The sequence below is a fragment of the Diceros bicornis genome, chromosome 2 (assembly GCF_020826845.1).
Source record: "Diceros bicornis minor isolate mBicDic1 chromosome 2, mDicBic1.mat.cur, whole genome shotgun sequence".
NCBI classification, from domain to species: domain Eukaryota; kingdom Metazoa; phylum Chordata; class Mammalia; order Perissodactyla; family Rhinocerotidae; genus Diceros; species Diceros bicornis.
In genome coordinates this window covers 71,065,255-71,083,402 of record NC_080741.1, presented here as the reverse complement: position 1 = coordinate 71,083,402, position 18,148 = coordinate 71,065,255, and the positions used below count along the sequence as shown (strand labels likewise).

Below are 18,148 nucleotides of genomic sequence, written 5' to 3'. Positions count from 1 at the left end.
TACTATCTCAAACACAAAACACCATTAAACCCAAATAACATAATTTATAGTATGCCATTTTTACAAATAAGGTACATTTTTAATGATTTTTAAAAGTAGGCAAAGCTACTTGCTAAACCAAACGTTTCATTACTAGTTGGAAGGACTTAAATATTACCATTTAATATTATTAATTTTTAAACTTGAAATCTTATACAGGAAAGGAAACACTTCCAAAATAACACCAAAAGACATGTCTTTTTTAAAGCCTTTAATTAAAAAAAAAAAAAGGAAAACAGGAGAGGGCATTTAAAAAGACAAGACAGTAATTAAATCATAATACTTATGTTCCTTTTAATTTGCTGTAATAATTCCCTTTCTTTGGAGTATTCTTTTTTATGCTCATTTCTTCCCAAAGAAAAATTACTAAAAAATTTTTTCAACATAAGAAATGCATTCAGGGTCTCCTTGGGAGCTATAAACAATGGGTGCACTTCTCAATGACAACACAAACATGTAAAACTGATGAAGCAGAAATTGCACCTGATTCTCACACGTTCCTGCGTATGGTGATACAAACACAAGTACTTTATTTTGAAGACTCAAGAGAATATTTCCAGTTTTGACCTGTGAAGAACAAAAACTAGGATAAATTTCTCTATCTGTTTGCCAAAGGAATCTTATCAGCTTTAGATACCAGCCCTGCAATTGTGAAATGGTTTGACCTAAGGTTTCACTATCTATAATTCTTCAGTTCACGCACAATGAATCCTGGCTCCTTCTTTAAAAAGCATGTGGGGTGTGTGTGTGTTTCTATGTGTGTGTTGTGGGTTTTTTTTTATTTTTGGAAAATTCTTATCATAAAGATTCGATCTAAGGATTAGAACTTAGTTCTGCCTGCACAGGGATTCTCAAATTCTGTCATTCTGCCACTAACACCAAGCCTCTTCGTAGCACTCAGAAACTAACATCAAAGACAGGAGGGGAAAGGCAAAAATGAAAAAGAGGAAGATGAAAAAGTAGGAGAGAAACAGAAAAATATAAGAAAGCTTGCTTACCATACAATTAAAAGATATAATGATTTGTACTCCCATGGAATTAAACATTTCTGAATTCAGTCATGAAATCATGTTCTTTTTGGTTTATCCAACACATGCAATTTATCTTTTTTTTTTTTAGGAAGATTGGCCCTCAGCTAACACCTGTTGACAATCTTCCTCTTTTTTTCCTTTTTTCTCCCCAAAGCCCCAGTAGATAATTGTATGTCATAGTTGTACATCCTTCTAGTTGCTCTGTGTGGGACGCCACCTCAGCAGGGCTTGATAAGTGGTGCATAGGTCCGCGCCCAGTATCGGATCCAGCGAACCCCAGGCTGCCAAAGCAGAGTGTGCAAACTTAACTGCTGAGCCACTGGGCCGGCCCCTCAATTTATCTTTTTTGTATAAAATCAGGCAATATATATACATAAACCTAAATTTGTATAAATGTTGTCCTGTCTTTAGGGTGGGTTGGGGTGTGACTGTGAATAAGGTTTTGTATGGTTTGCTTGTTTTATGAACACCATAATTGCAATAAGATAAATACTCTCAAACCTTTATGAATCCATATAAATATCCATTTCAATAATAAATTCAGTAAAAGTCACAACAACTTTCAATAAAAGCACTGAATATGTAATAGCAATTTCAAACAAATAGTAAAGCTTGGAGCATTATGCCCTAAATGCTAAATTGTCATTTTGGAAGTTGAAGGAAAACATAAACAGATTTTCTAGCCAGTTAATTTTTTAAATATTGGAATTTTCAACAAAAGTCACAATTTCTGGATTTATGTTGGGAAAAAAACTCAGCAAGAAAAATATTGTCCATATTTCTAGAGACCCTGCTATTGAAAGTCTCAATCTCAATGCATACAAAAATACTGTCACATTTTGCTACTAGTAAGCGTTCTTTCATTCTCCAATGGAACTCTGTAGTTATATGCATTAAACAAAATATGGAAGGAAAGAGAGGTGGAGAGGAGAGGACAGGATAGGAAGGTAGGAGGCAGTCTCATGCTCTTCCCATATAGAGTCAACGTGGCATATGGGGCAACACAACCCTTGGCAAACTTTAGACCACAGACTGCATATTTTAGGAGTCCACTGAATTAAAGTTTGTGGTTCCCAGATTTCAAAGGTGCACATGTATAAGTTTTCTGGAAATTACCAAAGGCAGAGAAAATACTGCCTCACAGTAACATCATAAGTATAGAAAATAATTAGTACTTTCAGGAAGCAGGGATTGGAAGAGCAAATTTTCTTTAAATTCTCCACCAAACTCACCTAAAATTTCAGGATACAGTGAAGGAATTCCAAGGCAGAAAACCACACCAAATTCTAAGGTTTCACAGTCTCATACTGCATCATTCTAGAATGTTCTAGAATGTTCTAGAATTCTGGCCTTGACCTTTGCTGGAAATCCTATTCTGCATTTTTAGACCAGAACCAATAATTGAGAGTTGTATGTAAATCTGGCTTTCATAAAAGAGAAGTCATTGCTGTATTCAGAGTCTTTATAGCAGATTTTCTTTTGTGGGACTCGCCAAAGGAGGAAAGGAACTTCCTCAGGTCTGTGAGCCATCAACAAATGAGTGACATTTGTGGGGTTTACTGGCCATGCTGAAAGAAAACTGGAATGAAAGTCAGGGAATCATGTTCACATCCTGGCTCTGTCACTAAAACCCTATTTGTACATAGGATGCATTTTCCCCCATCCAAAAGACAATGCAAAAATTGCCCCATATCCTTTAGATACAAAATAGTGAATGATGTCACCTCTAGTGGTGAAATGAGGAAACATAAAATACAACAGCAAAGATAAGAGTTTCACATCATAATGGTAGTTTCCTTAACAAAAACAACCACAGGCCAACCAAATGATCAAAAGGAAAGTATGGGTTACTACCCTAACATTTTAGATTTAAATTTGTTACTACCATCAAGGTACTGCATACCAGTATTGATTGATATCTATATATTTCTTTGTAGTGCTGAGATTGGCATATAGTTTTTCAGGGTAAGACTTTTTCTGCTGATATAGAATATACGGTATCCTACTGGATTCCAATATATACCTATTTGCATTAATAAAATATTTTTCATTTTATACTTTCAGATCACTGTCTATGTATGATGAAAAGTATTTAATATTTCTGTTTCCAAAAATTTCTCTGTAAAACAGGATGCATTTTATACATAACTGTATATCTTATAGAACAGCAATTATAGTGGGTGTTTGTTTCTTTGTGTTACAATTTCCTTATTTGCCCAATGAAGACGATATGGGCCCCTACTAAGTTCACTAGGCTGTTGCAAACATCAAGGAGATCATTTATGCACGAGTTTTTTGAGATAAATAAAGCATTAATGCAAAATGCCCTTATACTGATACCAGCTATGTGAGCAACTAGGGATTAAGTCAGATCCCTTTGGGAAATAGAATACAGAACTTCCTCTACTGTAGCTAGGTGATAAGACATGCCTGGTTCCTTGGCTAACAGCTGGGTAACCCTAGAGAAGAAAAAAAATTAGAGACCTTCCTAAGGCTGGTGGGAAGCCGAATTTCCTTGCCAACAGAATTGGCTGAACTATTTATTTTGTACACATTAAATTCGAAGTGGGCCTTTAATTTCCACCAAGCCCCCAAGAGTTTAAAGAAGAGAGAAGGCCACACCTACTGATGATGTAAGAGAGAAAATGTTTTTGCCTGTGGGCAAACAGAAAATCACATCTCTTTGCTAAACACACTCCTTAGGTTTAACACAATTACTGAATTTCCTGTCAGAAGCTATGGCTGCATAGACATTTCTTGAGATTTAGTCTTCCACCAATCTAAACAATTTTTCTTAAAAAATATCCTCAGACATCCTTCATCCTTTAACACTGCCCAATTAGCTGAAATCTGAATGCTTTTCCCAGATGTATTTCAAATAAAGCACTGTAAACATAATCATTTTGTCTAAATTTTTAGTATTACGTAAAAATCTCAGCATAGGGCCAGCTTTAACTCAGACTACCTGTTTTAGATATGTGTTGCAATGGAAAAGATAACCATCAAATAAATATAAAAGTGGGGGAAAAAAAGGCTGGAAGGAACTACATTAAAATAACAATCTTTTTTACTAGTTGATAGGATTATGGCTAATCTAATCCTGATTTTGGTCCACTGACCTATAATCTCTACAAGTTACAAAAATTTGTTTATTTGTTTTACAACAAGCATGTATTACTTTTATAACAAGGACATAGGGGAGTCAATTGCATAGAAAGAGTCTCAGGAATGCTAGATAAATATACCACGTCAGATGCCATTGACCTTGTCTCAGACACTTAACAGGAATTGGAAGGCTCACAAAAGTTCTTTTTCACAGCTAGCTCAACCTGCTTGAACAATGTTAAATGAGTAATAATATAATTTTTTAAAAAACAGAGAGATAAATAGCATCTTAGAAAACATTAAAGCATATTTCCTTTTAGGGACAACTAATTTAGCAACATTTGACAATGCTTTTTAAACTCAATTGTCATATAGCACCATTAAATAATCACACAAAAGAGATCCAGGTGGCTTAAAGATGAATATTTCCTCCTTCATGTGATGCTTAATTGACTTGCAACAATACGAAATGTTCAGCGCATCTGGTTGGGGCCGACCCGGACAATGACGTGTTTCTCATAAGCCCTTTTCATTGTTTTCTCAATTTGCTTCAGAAAAACTTGTGGGATTCGTCCACATAAAGTGTGCACAGTCTCCAGAAACTTCAGCTGAAGAGGGTAATACATGGATTGAAAGAGATTGTCTTGAAAGGGAAACTGAAAGATAATTAAAAAAAAAAGAAAGAAAAAGTTTATTTTAGTGACTGAAATGCCATTTAAAATGCAAATAACTTTTACTAAGAAATGAAACAGGGAATTACTGTAAGCAGGCAGGCACAGGTTTGTATGTACTTAGATATAGTGGAAAGGACCTCTGAAGACCGAGGTTCAAATCCTGATTCAACCCCAGGCAATCATTTACCTTCTCTGGGACTCAGTTTCCTTACCTCTAAAAAAAAATTATTTGGATCCTTAAAGTTCTTAAAATCGAAAAGCAAACTATATCTCCAAGGACAGAATTCTTCCTGAGTAGAAGCAAGACTCAAGGAGATACCTGAAATCTACTACAATAAAACACTGAATTCTTCATACTTTTTGCCTTTGTATCAATCTTAATGAAGAAACTTTAGAGCATGTGTATGGTAATTCTCATGAAGTCCCAAGTTTAGCAATTACTAGTGAAATTTATCATCAATGAACATTATTTTAATAATTCAGATACTAAATACTGGATGTTGGTTTTTTTTCCCACTTAATATTGGGCTTTTTTTTTTTTTAATTCTCTTGTTTTCCCATGGAATGGGAAAACATGTGCAGTATTTTCCAAATACTGCACATTCCCATGTGCAGTATTTTCCAAAATAAATCTTTCAGATCACTTAGTTATGAGCATGTGTCAAAGTTTTATTACAATTTTGCAGAAAGAGAAAAGGCCTCTAGTAGGTCAAGTCAAAGATTCATTGTTGGCAAGGACATTTTACACAAAAAGATTAGAGAAAAAAGGAAGAACAGATTGGTGAAAGGTCCGTATACCCTTGCCTGACAGCAGAGTGGGTGGGTGTCTGGTTTCCTAGAATAAGCCTTAATCCCTTTAAGGTTCATCAGAAATATTACTTAAGTTTGTTTATCAGAAATGAGAATTTCTTCCCAGAAGGAGATTATGCATTATGTAACGCAGACAGGTTCTGTCCGAGACCATGTTTGGGATGCTTTTTCTTTCATAGCACAATATAGACTATCGATAAACCCTTTTTCACCAAAACAACTTCCACTAATTATGGAGCACAACCATACGTCAGGTGCTGTTTAAACACCATCATTTTGTTGAATTCTCACAATGCTTTCATGAGGTAGATAATATTATCTCCATTTCACAGATGAGGAAACTGAGGCCCAGAAAGGCAAGAGCACAGATTTAATGAGTAATTACCAGAAAGTGACAAAATTGGGACCTGAACCCAGGTCTGTCAATTCCCAAAGCCAAGCCCTGACCCATTACACTATGGTGCACAGCGCTGTGGAGAGTGGGGGAATACATCTTTCGTGATGGAGTCTGTCTATATTTACTCACGTTTCAGGATGGGGTTAGTGATATTCCTTCTTGAAATGCTTGAGTAAAAATTGTCTTTTCAGACCCAACTGAGAAACATTATCGAGTGCATTAGGCAGAATCATTTATGAAACATTACTTGGCCCTCTTTCTGATCCCCCAGAAAACAAACAAGACGTGTTGTAACTCAAGAACCACAGTTGCTCAATTCCACACCAGAGCTGACAGATCACAAGAGAAACCCGAGAGCAGCTCTGATGTACACATATCTGCTCCATACTTACTTAACTTCCATTTGTATTCCTGAATGGGTTTGCCTCTGGAGTCCGCGTTTGAATATCTAAACGTGATGATATCACTAAGTACAGAACATGTTTTCAATGCAATTAAATCACCTGGCCTTTGAAAACCAACAGCAGGAAACGCAGGAGAAGAAAGAAGTGTTAGCTTATAGGCGTGCCAAACACTTTCCCTGCACAGAAGACAATTCTGGGAATTCCAGAGTTGGAATTCTCTGGGATTCTCCTTAGCAAAATGCACATTTTCATAACAAAAATATGTTACTGTGTTGCAGGATTCACCCTCTACCTCTACCTGCCAAAAGCCCACTCATGAAACCCTGAGGGTTCCTAGATCTTTAAGAAAAAAACTTCTAATAAAGTCTACATACTTTATGTCAGGGATCGGCAAACTGTTTCTGTAAAGGGCCAGATAGTAAATACGTCAGACTTTGTGGGCCATATGGTCCGTCACAGCTACTCATCTCTGCCATTGGAGCATGAACGCAGCCACAGACAGCACGCAAATGAATGTTGTCACTGTCTCAGTAAGACTCTATGAATGCCAAAATTTGAATTTCATATAATTTTCTCATGTCGCGAAATATTCTTTCCATTTTTTCCCAATTATTTAAAAAACCATTGTTAGTCCACGTGTCTTACAAAAACAGGCAGCAAACCAGATTTGGCCCAAGTTTGCATCTCTGCTCTCTGTCTTGGAATTACCGTTTCAAAAGGGAAATCTCTGACAGCAACTGCTGCTGGTTCTCCCCTGCAATCTTAAGGTCAAAGGCAACGCAGAATGCAGCGTTTCCCAAAGCCTGGGATGCAAGGCACTGGTGGGCAGTACTTGACATGATTCAAGGTGATGAACCCCAAAGCAAGATTCTTTCAACTTTCCCATTCACTGCAAGAAGAGAGTTCACACATGTCTTTGACGCCTCCTAAGACTTGCTAATCAATCTCTTCAAGGTAGGGAGATGGGGGCACCCCGGCCTGAGGAGTCCAGCTCCAGACCAAAAAGCCTAGGTGTGATCTTTCAGACTCAACCAAAGGCAGTCACAAGGCTGCCGCAGCAGACCCCTGGGGGCAGCTGCCCTCCCCACACCAGACTTGGCGCATGGGCAGTGCACTCTAGTTTTCTTGAGGGAGTTGCACTCAAGGACTCAGGCCCCACCTGGGCCTGCCAAACTCATACACATACCTGCCCTCCTAGTCTAGGCACCTGCATTTGGAGGCCGCCTTGGTGTGGGGGTACTTTCTCCTCCTCCCTCCTTCCCTTTTCCTTCCTCCTCCCTTGGCCCATGGTCCATAAATATGCAGGAGCCTTTGACCCTGCTTCTGTGCTGCATCCACTTGACCTTTGCCCAGCACCCTTAAATGCAACATGGTGGGGTGGGGGGGTGGTGGGGGGTTGGGAGCTGGCAACCAGGCAACACACTTAGCTTGAGCTGAATAATATCATTATATTCTTATTGTCTTATCTTCACTCTAACTCCTTACCCTCTATTATGGCAAATGGCACAGGGTTTCTCTGATATGAAATTTCCTTCTTAAGTCAATTTACTTAAAGAAAAAAAATGAGTGACTTACTGTCTTGGAAATATTAAATAAAGAGTGGGTAAAGTATAGTAATGGGGCAAGTGGATATAGTGAAATGGAGTGACTGAGGGTGGGGAAAAGTGTACAACTCAATGCTTCTGGGGAATTATTTGGCCTTCAAAGGGACTGGTGACCGAAGCTCCTGTACTGCTTCATGCTGAAAAGCACTTGTCTGCGGAACGGTGGCAAGAACACACTTACATCCCGTATTGCTTCATAGAGTGCTTTGAAAGTTGGCTGCTTATCGTCATGGTAGACGCCTCGGTTCCCATGCAGAACAGACACACCTTCACGCTCAGCTTCTTTGCAGTTGCTTCCGTACATGCAGTGATCGGGACGGTAGTTCCACTGGCAGGGGAACACATAGAGACACTCTAGTGGTGACAAGAAAAAGACATGTGTCCACAGTCAGTGCCAGCTCTCCTCTGCACTCCTGGCGATTAAAGCAATGTTTCCATGAACTGCATACCGCACATGATTTAAATGCACACAAGTGTGATTGTGACTCATAGACCACATTTGTGGATATTCTGAGATGGGGAATTGAAGGGGCACACATTAGTGGTGTTGTAGGTTTCACCCCCAAAAAGGAGGGCCGTATAGCACCATGGACAAGAAGGCAAACAAGGGCAGCAAGCAGCCTGGGTCTGAGAAACCACATTATTGCAAGGCATCAGTGTCACTCTCTCACTCAAAAACAGTGCCACCTAGGTCCCGTGACTTACCCTCCCTGAGCTTCAGTTTCCTCATCTGTGAGATGGGAATAACAGGACCTCCCTCTTATTTTGATGATTAAATTTTAAAAACACAAGTTAAATGCTTAGCAGAGTGCCAAGCATACAGTGGTGGTCAATGGTGTTAGCAATTATAATCAACTCTTTGGAAAGGTTTTGTGAAATGGACAGACACGAAAAATAGGAGCCAAGACTGAAGCAAAGTTTCCTCTTTGGATCAAAAACCAACCAACAAACAAAAACAAAACAAAGGAAACAAACAAACAAACAAAAAACTACAACAGAAAGGGAAAAAACCCAAAGAAGAAAGCAAAACAAACAAAAAAAGTCCCTATGCCAAGGTGACTACTATATACACTGTCGGTGAGCATGTGCACATACGTGTACTTGTGTGTGTTTGTATCTTCAATCCAGCGGTTCTTAGCCGGGGTGATGTTACCCCACTCCCCTGGGGCCATTTGGCAATGTTTGGAGGCAGACATTGGTTGTCATACATGGGGGAGGCTGCTACTGTCATCTGGTGGGAAGAGACCAGGGATGCTCTAAACATCCCACGATGATCAGGACAGCCCCCACAACAGTGTAGTGCCAACGTTGAGAAACTCGGCTCTAATCCCGTTGGACTCAGAGAATTTCCTCTTGGTGACTAGGATTATTAAATTAGCAATAAGTTCATGACCCTCGAACTTTCTGCCTCCTCAGCTTGATGCCTTTAAGGGCCAGGGCTAGAGGAGTAGGGATCAAAGTTCTCTGCGAATGTGTGTCACTGATCATGAGAAAGGCCCTGTGCGAGAGCACAGAAGGATTCGAGCAAATCAATTACCACTGTCAGAAAAACAACTTAGGAATGTACTTGTTGGTTGGGTTGACGGCATTTGCTGCTCATGGAAAGGACCACTGCTTAGAGGTTACTTACAGAAAGCTTCAAGATGGAAAGCAAAGGATGAAGAGATCATTACACATACCCTCTGGCAGACCGTGTATAATATTTCTACTGTTCAGTCTTTACAGGCCATAGCGACATTCTGGCACCCTCTATCGAATTCCTAATTGTTCACAACACACTATGACATTTTCCTTTTCTTGGGAGAACTCCATTCCACCACGATGTTTCTCTTCCCTGCATCTACCTCCACACTTGCACAAACATAATCCATAGCTGGGAGAGAGTAGTGCTCATCCTGAAGTCACACTATCCAGATTTGAACCCCAACTCCTCTATTAGCTGTGTGACTTTTCTGCATTTTAGTGCAGAGGGTGGATGTGAGGATTACATGAGTGAAAATATCTAAAAGTGCTTTTGCACCGTGCCTGACCCCAGTCCAGTTGCTGCCTTTTGTAACTCCATGGGTCACATCACTCATTTATGACGCCTGCCTGGGCATTTATTTGCATTTGCAATCCCGGCTTAAGCACCTGCTAACGTTCCCTGCTGAATGAATTGCCAGAGAACCCATCTCTGTTTTTGCAAATACAACAATTGAATCAACAAATATTTATTAAGTGCCTGCTTTGTGCACTGTGGACAAAGCAAAGTCTGGTTCCTGTCTTCATGGAGTTTAAGATTGGTGATGAAGGTTTTTGCCTCTTCCCAAGTAGCGTAGGACCCCACTACAAAAGGAAACGTTCTCTCTCTTTGCAGCCTCCTTAGAGGGCCGAGCCGGGAGAGGCACTCTAAGGAGGAAGATAAAATAGAAAGGCTTTGGAATCAGACGTACGTTCAAAGTTGGCCTCTATTATCTCCTAGCTCTGTAATCTTGTGTGCCACTGAAACCTTTGACCTTAATTTATAAGCAGTAAAGAGAAGCTAAATTATCCAGATTTGAATCCCAGCGTTACCATGTGTTAGCTGTGACCCAATAGCAGAGTGGCTAAGAGAGCAAGCTCTGGAGTCAACCTGCTAGGTTTGAATACAGAACTGTCACTAGTTGCACAAACTCAAGCAAATGACATAATTTATCTGGGCCTCAGATTCATCATCTGTAAGAGGGAGGAGAATTGCAAATATCGCTTCTCCAATAGGATTTTGGGGAGTGTTAAACGAGATCATATATATAAATACTTGGAACAGTGCCTGCCTGGCACACAGAAAGCACACCATAAATGTAAGCTGTAACGATTACTATTATCATTGTCATAACAAGAACTATTATTGCATTAGGTTGTTGGAAGGATAAAACAAGATAATTTAAATTGAACAAGTGTAGCATAGTTCTTGACACATAGTACACTAGTGATAAATGTTTTACTCCAACGGCTTCTAGACACGCAAGTGGCCAGTCATTCTTAACCTTTTATGGGTCACAGATCTCTCTGAGAATCTAATGAAAGCTTTAGACCCTGTCTTTGGAAAATTCAGCTGGGAATATTTGCTTACAAATTTAGGGGTTTATAGATAAGACCAGCTAAGATCCCCAGCTGTTGAATGTCAAATATGAAATTGGATTCCAGACAGAATTCAATTCATATCTTCACACTCCCTTCAGAATTTTCCAGAGGAAGAAATGCAAAATACATTGAGCATATAATTGAAACAAGTGTTCATTCACCACATTATTGTAAGGCATCGGTGTCACTGGATGAAAAGACATTGCTCCTGCCCTCAGGGAATTTATACCCTTGAAAGAGATAATATATATTCTTGTCAAAGTGGATGTGTTTTACCAGGGCTCATAGAACGGAGGACATTTCAGTCAAGTTTCATTTAAACTTAGACTTATAGTAAGGATGGATTTTGACAGTTAGACACAGAGGCCTGGAATAACATTCGAGGAAGAGAAAATGTCCTGATCACGGTGAAAGGTTTGGAAATCAGTGTGTTTTAGGAAAGATAAGCCATTTAATTTTGCTGGGGCAAATTTGATCTCTTCAAAAGGGTAAGATAATGGTAGAAAGTTGTTATGTAAATAGACTGCTTTGATCTAAAATATTCAAGAAATATCAATCTATATTAGGTTGCAAGTAACCAACTTTGATTCTAGCTTGTGAAACAAAAAAAAAAAAGAATTTTTTCTTTGAGAAGAAGAGCTCATAAAGTCAGAGGCAAAGCTGAATTGGGGCAGAAGTGGGGCAGCTCTTGCAGTCTGGGGGTGGGGACTAAGCAATGTCAGCTTTTCAGCATTGCTGCCAGGATGAACCAGCCTCCACTACTCTCTCCTCTTGGATTCCCAGACTCCAGACCATTCCTCAGGTTCCCAGGAGATGGTCTGACTGGTTTAGCGGGAGTCAGGGGCGGGCAGGGCTCTAAGACTGCATGCAATGCGGGAAGAGTAATTCACCTGAGAACACTGGGGTGCTGTTGCCACAAGAGAGGGAAATCAAGAGTGGGCAGTTAAAATAACAGATGTGTCTTTTTGCTCAGACAAATTTTGCGTGGGTTACACTTTGAAATCTCCATTTGGTTAACAGGGGAAGGAGGAGAAGGAGAGAGGCTGAACTAGCATCGTGGGGTGAGCTTAGGACGGAAAACCTATGTAGATCAGCTGATGAACATGTAGAGTGGACTAATCACGGTTACTTGGCACATGATCAATACCTCTCCTGAAATGGATCTATTTTTTTTTTTTTTTCTTTTTTGTGAGGAGATCAGCCCTGAGCTAACAACCGCCAATCCTCCTCTTTTTTTTGCTGAGGAAGACGGCCCTGGGCTAACATCGGTGCCCATCTTCCTCCACTTTATATGGGACGCCGCCACAGCATGGCTTACCAAGCAGTGCGTCGGTGCGCGCCCGGGATCCGAACCAGTGAACCCCGGGCCGCCGCAGCGGAGCGCGCGCACTTAACCGCTTGCGCCACCGGGCCGGCCCCTGAAATGGATCTATTTTAAGCAAGATTATCAAGGCTGTCAAAATCTGATGTTTAAAAATGACAGCATGGTGAAATGTTCAGGTTATTTTCCCGCTGCTGAGGAAATAATACAGTGAATGGTTCTAAAATTCCCAGTCCCTAAAGCCTCAAACCAATGCGACTTATTAAAAAATTTTTTTTTCAAGCCAACCTCTCTTCAAACCCTGGGTCTTTGCTATATTTCTCTCCATTTTACATAGATAAAGAAGCTCATGAACTGATTATCTCCAGGTCTGAAACCCCTTAGTGATCCTTTCAGGAGCCCACATTTATTTCCAGAGCCTTGCAACCACTAGCAAAGTACTGTGTGAATTGATTGCTTCTTACATTTCTGATAATTTCATACTCTTGGGGTCTCTGAGATTACTGAATAGCTCATGTCTGATCATTTTAACTTCCCGGAGAAACAGGCTTGCTACTCATTTGCTACACTGTATCAATAGAACAGAGAGTGTTTGCTGTTTTTTGTTTTGTTTTATAATGTCTCATTCTGGAATTGAGCTTTCCCAGCCTCCTCTTCTTCCTTCTTCCAGAATGTACTTTGTTCCAAAAAATGGCAAATAATTCTTCCAAGAAGACTTACTTCCCTGATCCCACAATCTAAAGACGCAATCCTCTCCCGCCAGCCTTGATAGTCTCTTTCTCAACTCATTTGTTTCCTTCACAGTATTTATCATAATTTGTGATTTTGAATGACTAGTTGCTATTCTTTGGAAATCTACCTCTTCCAGTAAAAGATAGGTTTCGTGAAAACAGGACCTCTACACAGAGGTCTGTCTGTCCTGCGGCTGGCACATAACAGGTGCTCAAAAAATGCCTGCTGAAGGAAGGAGTGAATGAAACCTTATACCCTCCTCGACCATGTGTATCTTTCTCCTTTCTCTTGCTTTCTCCCTCTCCTTTCTCTCTCCACTTCCCTGTCCTCTCACCTTCCTCATTGTGGCTTTTCTCTTCCATTTACTTCCCTCTTTCCTCTCCATTCTCTTAATTCCATCCATTCAACCAACCAACGCTTTTAAGGCCCTGAGCATTGCACTGTAAGCACTTAATGGAAGACAAAAAGTAGACACAACCCCTTCTCACAAGGACCCTACAGTCTCCATTCTTGCACTTTATATCAGAGATCATGGACTTCCCAGACTCCCAAAACAATTTGTCACCAGTTTTCCAAAACAGTCCTAATACCAAGTAACTGGGCCTGTCAATTACACAACACGCTCATAACTGTCAGTTGCTGGGTGCTTTTGGTGGAGTGAGTATACAGTGTGTTGGCACACTCAGGGGCAGAGCTCCGGTGGTCCCGGGCAGGATGAGAACAAGGCCCTGATGGGGCCACTGAAGGGGCTTGTTCCATGTGACTGTGTGTCCTGCTCCCTGTGGCCCCAGCAAACCCTCTTAACTCCCTAGTGTCACATTCAATTCACAGACAATCTATGTATATTCCATGGGCATTTCAGCTCTTCTCTCTGCCTGTGGTCAGAAGACTACTGCTTCTACTCTGGCTGGATGCCCAGTCTTGTCATCTATACTTGCTGGTTTCATTTCCTTCCCTGCCCACAGCCCACTTTTCTAGAAACTGCCCCTGAAGAAGGGACAGACTCAGGCGGTCATGTTTGAGAGAGGAAAATGCCACATGACCTTGCTCCTCTGACCCCAGATGACTGGATTGAGGATGGTTTCCCCATCCAAAGAGAACTGATTCATAGCTGGGCTGGGCCATTCTCTCTCTTGTTTTCTTTAAGAATTTGAATTAGGAAACATAGGAAACCTATCATCATTGAAATGAGCTTGTAAGGTTGTGTTGACCTGGGAGGGCCATGTGCAAACAGAGGATGCTGTCTGAGAAACAGAATGGAATCAGACAGCTGTGGAGAGGAGCAAAGATGACAGAGACCACGGGGCCTCTGAAGGATGGAGAAATCCAGTGCTACTTCTCACGAGGTCTGGCGTGATCTGATCCATGCGTTCACGGGACTGCCCCCTGGTCCCTTACTTAGCTGGCCTGAGTGGAGTTTTGTTCCCTGCCACCTAAGCATGCTAACCAAAGCACATCTTTCTACACAGCATTCTCTTTTGGCCCTTGTCAAGTTTACCCTTTCTATAGAACTCTGCTCTTGACTCAAACTCACCTGTAAAGATGTGAGCTCAGTCTTCCACCCCTTGAGGAAGCTGCCTTGGCTCACCTGCCAGGATACATCCTGTGGGATGAGCTACCTGCATGATCCCCATGGGCTTTCAGTGTTTCCACTTGAGTCAGTCTGTTACCTAGCACTGCAATTACACACCCACAGGTGTTTACTACCTAATTATAGCAAGAGTTTGAAAACATTTTTTAGCTAATGACTTTTAAACACATTTTAAATAGCAGTGTTACTGGCAATCAGAGGCTATAACAATAATAATAACATTCCAGACATGTGCTCAAGTTTTATGGGCATTGCTTCATCCATGGCAACCCAAAGGACCAGAACAATAACCATGTTTATTTCCTGTGTCGGTGGGGCCCTTCTTTTTCCCTCTCTCCTTTCCAGGGATGAAAATGACAAATCTTTTTTTCAAATACAGTTTGCTCTGGTTTATAGAAAGTGCTCACAATCAATACAAACAAAGAAAAAGCTTACAACGAGATGGGTATCACTAGATTTCAGTTCAAAGATCTCGTGTTTAATAAAGTATGAAATAGGAAGATCAAATGCAGGCCACACAAAGAACAATCTAGGAGTTACCTAATACTCACGGATCTGAAGCTGGGAAACTTGATTATTTACTTGATACTGCTCGGAACCAGGATTTAGAACAACTTCATAATTATTTTATAATATTCTTGTACTCAACGGATCTAAGATGGGGGAGGGTCGAAGGCATTAAACTCAGCTGGTTTCCAGCTCCAATTAAAGCAAGGGGTTCATGTCTAATCGCAAAGCTGCTATGACTGCCTTCGAGTATTATTTACTCACTGATCACGTCCTCAAATAATCTGCAACAGACTAAGAGGATTTCTGGGAAGGCAACTGTGCAAATCTTTTGAATTCCTCAGTTTGGGAATACGGACAGATAGGCTTGTGGAAGATAGTTTCAGCCACACAACAGAGAGGAAAAATGCAATATTAAAGGACAGAAATAAGGCAGCAAAGAGATACACTTTGGGATATCTGCTCTGCTCTCTAGGATCTCCCCTCTCTGAGAACTTCCCCTCTCCCCCAAATACACGGGGCTGGAGTTGGAGTGGCCTGGGTTTGTACCCTTGCTCTGGCACTCATTAGCTTTGCAGCAAATTATTTAACTCTCTTCTCCTTGGCAGCATTGTCTGTAAAACGGGGATTATATTCTCAGGGTTGTTGTGAGGATTAAATACAATAATGCTTAGAACAGCATCTGGCACTTAGTAAGTAATAAACGCCAGCCATTATTCCTTAGCTTCATGCTCGTCGCCTAGCTGACCCATGCTGGAACCATCCAATTTCTTCCCTGGGAACTTGGAATTGGGATGAAGTTAGTCTTTGTGTGTGGCTGGACCTGGAGTATGAAACGTCAGTACTTTGCTTTAAGGCCTGAGGAGCAGAGAATGAGTCGACAAAGAGAAGAAAAAACAGCCTCAGCGGGAGAAAGAAAGTCCAACCTGGGTTCCTCATCATTCTCCCTTTCCTGCTTCAGCTCCTGGGCAGAGCCCGCTGGCCCTTTTGCCCTTGGTTTCCATGGGACACCAGTTTGCTTATAAAAAAGTATCCTTTATGCTTAGACTAAACCCGGGGGTCTTTTATTTGCAGCCAAGAGTCCTGACTAATACATCTACACCTAGAAATAAGATGAAACCTGTGTAAGAAGAAAAAGGAGGAGGTGCAGACTTTAAATTTCCTGTTGCCATCAGAGTGAAATGGATTAAAACATGCCACAAGTCAATGGCCAAGACGTTCCCTTCACCTAATGAATTACTATTGGGAATCTTTCCCAGAAACTCTCTATCAACCTGCTTTTTTTCTTTTCCAGGATTTGTTTCTTTTTCATCCAAAGGCATATGAGATTAGGTTTTATTTCAGAATTTTGTTAAAAAACAAATAAAGGTCCATGGGAGGTGCTTCCAGGGTGACACGCAATCATAGGCAGAAGTCTTTATAAACAGGAGTCTCTGTTTCAGGATTTTTAGAGACAAAGGAAAGGCCCGCATAGGTTGGGGTGAGGAGTGATTTTTTTCCTCAAAGATCTTTCTCACGGAGAAAACATGGTTTTCACTTTAATGGTATTAAGTAAGGTGTCAGCAAAGAAGAAAGAAAAGACGGAAATTTTATTAGCTTTAGGTGTCAATCTAAAAACACAGACCAGAAATTTTCATCTTCCTCCCTCACTCAGCCCCATCAAATCATTGACTTAACAATATAAGAAGAATTTCTCTTGCCCCAGATGAAAAGAAAAAGGGATTGGGGAATCTGAGTCCTCAATCTAGGCTCTTAACCCTGAACAAGTCACTGAACTGTAAGGATCCCAAGAATCAATTCCCTTCAATCTAGCCATTGTTCAGGCGATGGAGGGCCTCATGCCTAGATTATAATATTTTCATTTAGTTCTGTGCCTCCCATTAATTTTGACTGTGCTTCTTAGAAGAATGGTGCAGCAAAATCTAAAAGATATTCTTGAAAAATGGAATCCAGTGTTGGAGGTTTCAACATTTGGCCTTTTGTGTCAGCAGCAGAAGGACCCGCCCCCGTGAAATACCCAGGGGGCCGGATGAAAGGGCGCACTTCCCAGGGGAACACAGGCACAATTCAAGCTTCGTCAATAGCAGACCAGGCCGGAATGAGCTCTGTGGGGCGAGGTGGGCGTCCTCCCACACAAACGGCATTCTCGAAAGAGAACCTACCTGGATTGAAATAAAAAATAATATTTAATAAATCCTGGTCTCCCCACGTGATGGCATTCTTGTACTTCTGGTACAGAGGGTATAACATGTCCTCCCAAGGCAAGCCTGTTGGAATCATGCTGTTCTGGAAAAGAGAAAACCATCAGGGCAGCTGAGGCAGAGCAAATACATCTTGTCCGTCCGCTGAGAAACAATGTAGAGACTGGTTCTCCCCACCCGCTGGGAATGAGGCAAATAGAGGAGGGGTCCTGCTGGCTGCAAGGCAGAGGACAAAGCAAAACTAGGACTGTAGATTGCAGGATTCTGCCAGATGTACACATGGATACCAGACAGACCAGGAACTGGTAGTTGGGACTACGGTTTCTCCTTAGAAACCCATGCCCCAAATTCCACCTCTTCTTTACGCTTAATTCTTGCCTCCGAAGTGAAGGAATAAAATACAGATAGCAGAATTAAGGCATCTTAAGGAAAAAACACCCTTTCTTTGTCTTAAAATAATTATTTGCCTTTAAAATAAAAGCAACACAGTCATAGACTATTCAAACAGCATACAAAGATCTAAAATAAAAAAGTAAAAATATTCTTCCTCCATTCTCCTATCATTCCCATTCCCACTTTCCCTAGAAGTATCCACAGTGAACAATTAATGGTCTATTAGGTATTTTTCCG

The 18,148-nt window shown here is 40.8% G+C and overlaps 1 protein-coding gene across 1 annotated transcript in view; it reads right to left on the bottom strand.

Annotated features, from left to right (window-relative positions):
* Nucleotides 1–1,878: 1,878 nt before the first annotated feature.
* The window catches only part of GXYLT2 (glucoside xylosyltransferase 2), an 80,489-nt gene continuing 64,219 nt past the window's right edge, over nucleotides 1,879–18,148 (bottom strand). The window contains exons 5-7 of the mRNA XM_058563165.1: nucleotides 17,480–17,603; nucleotides 8,246–8,418; nucleotides 1,879–4,831 (exon numbers count right to left, since the gene is read on the bottom strand). Coding sequence (XP_058419148.1) covers nucleotides 4,649–4,831; nucleotides 8,246–8,418; nucleotides 17,480–17,603 — 480 coding nt within the window. The 3' untranslated portion in view covers nucleotides 1,879–4,648. The remainder of the gene's footprint in view (nucleotides 4,832–8,245; nucleotides 8,419–17,479; nucleotides 17,604–18,148) is intronic.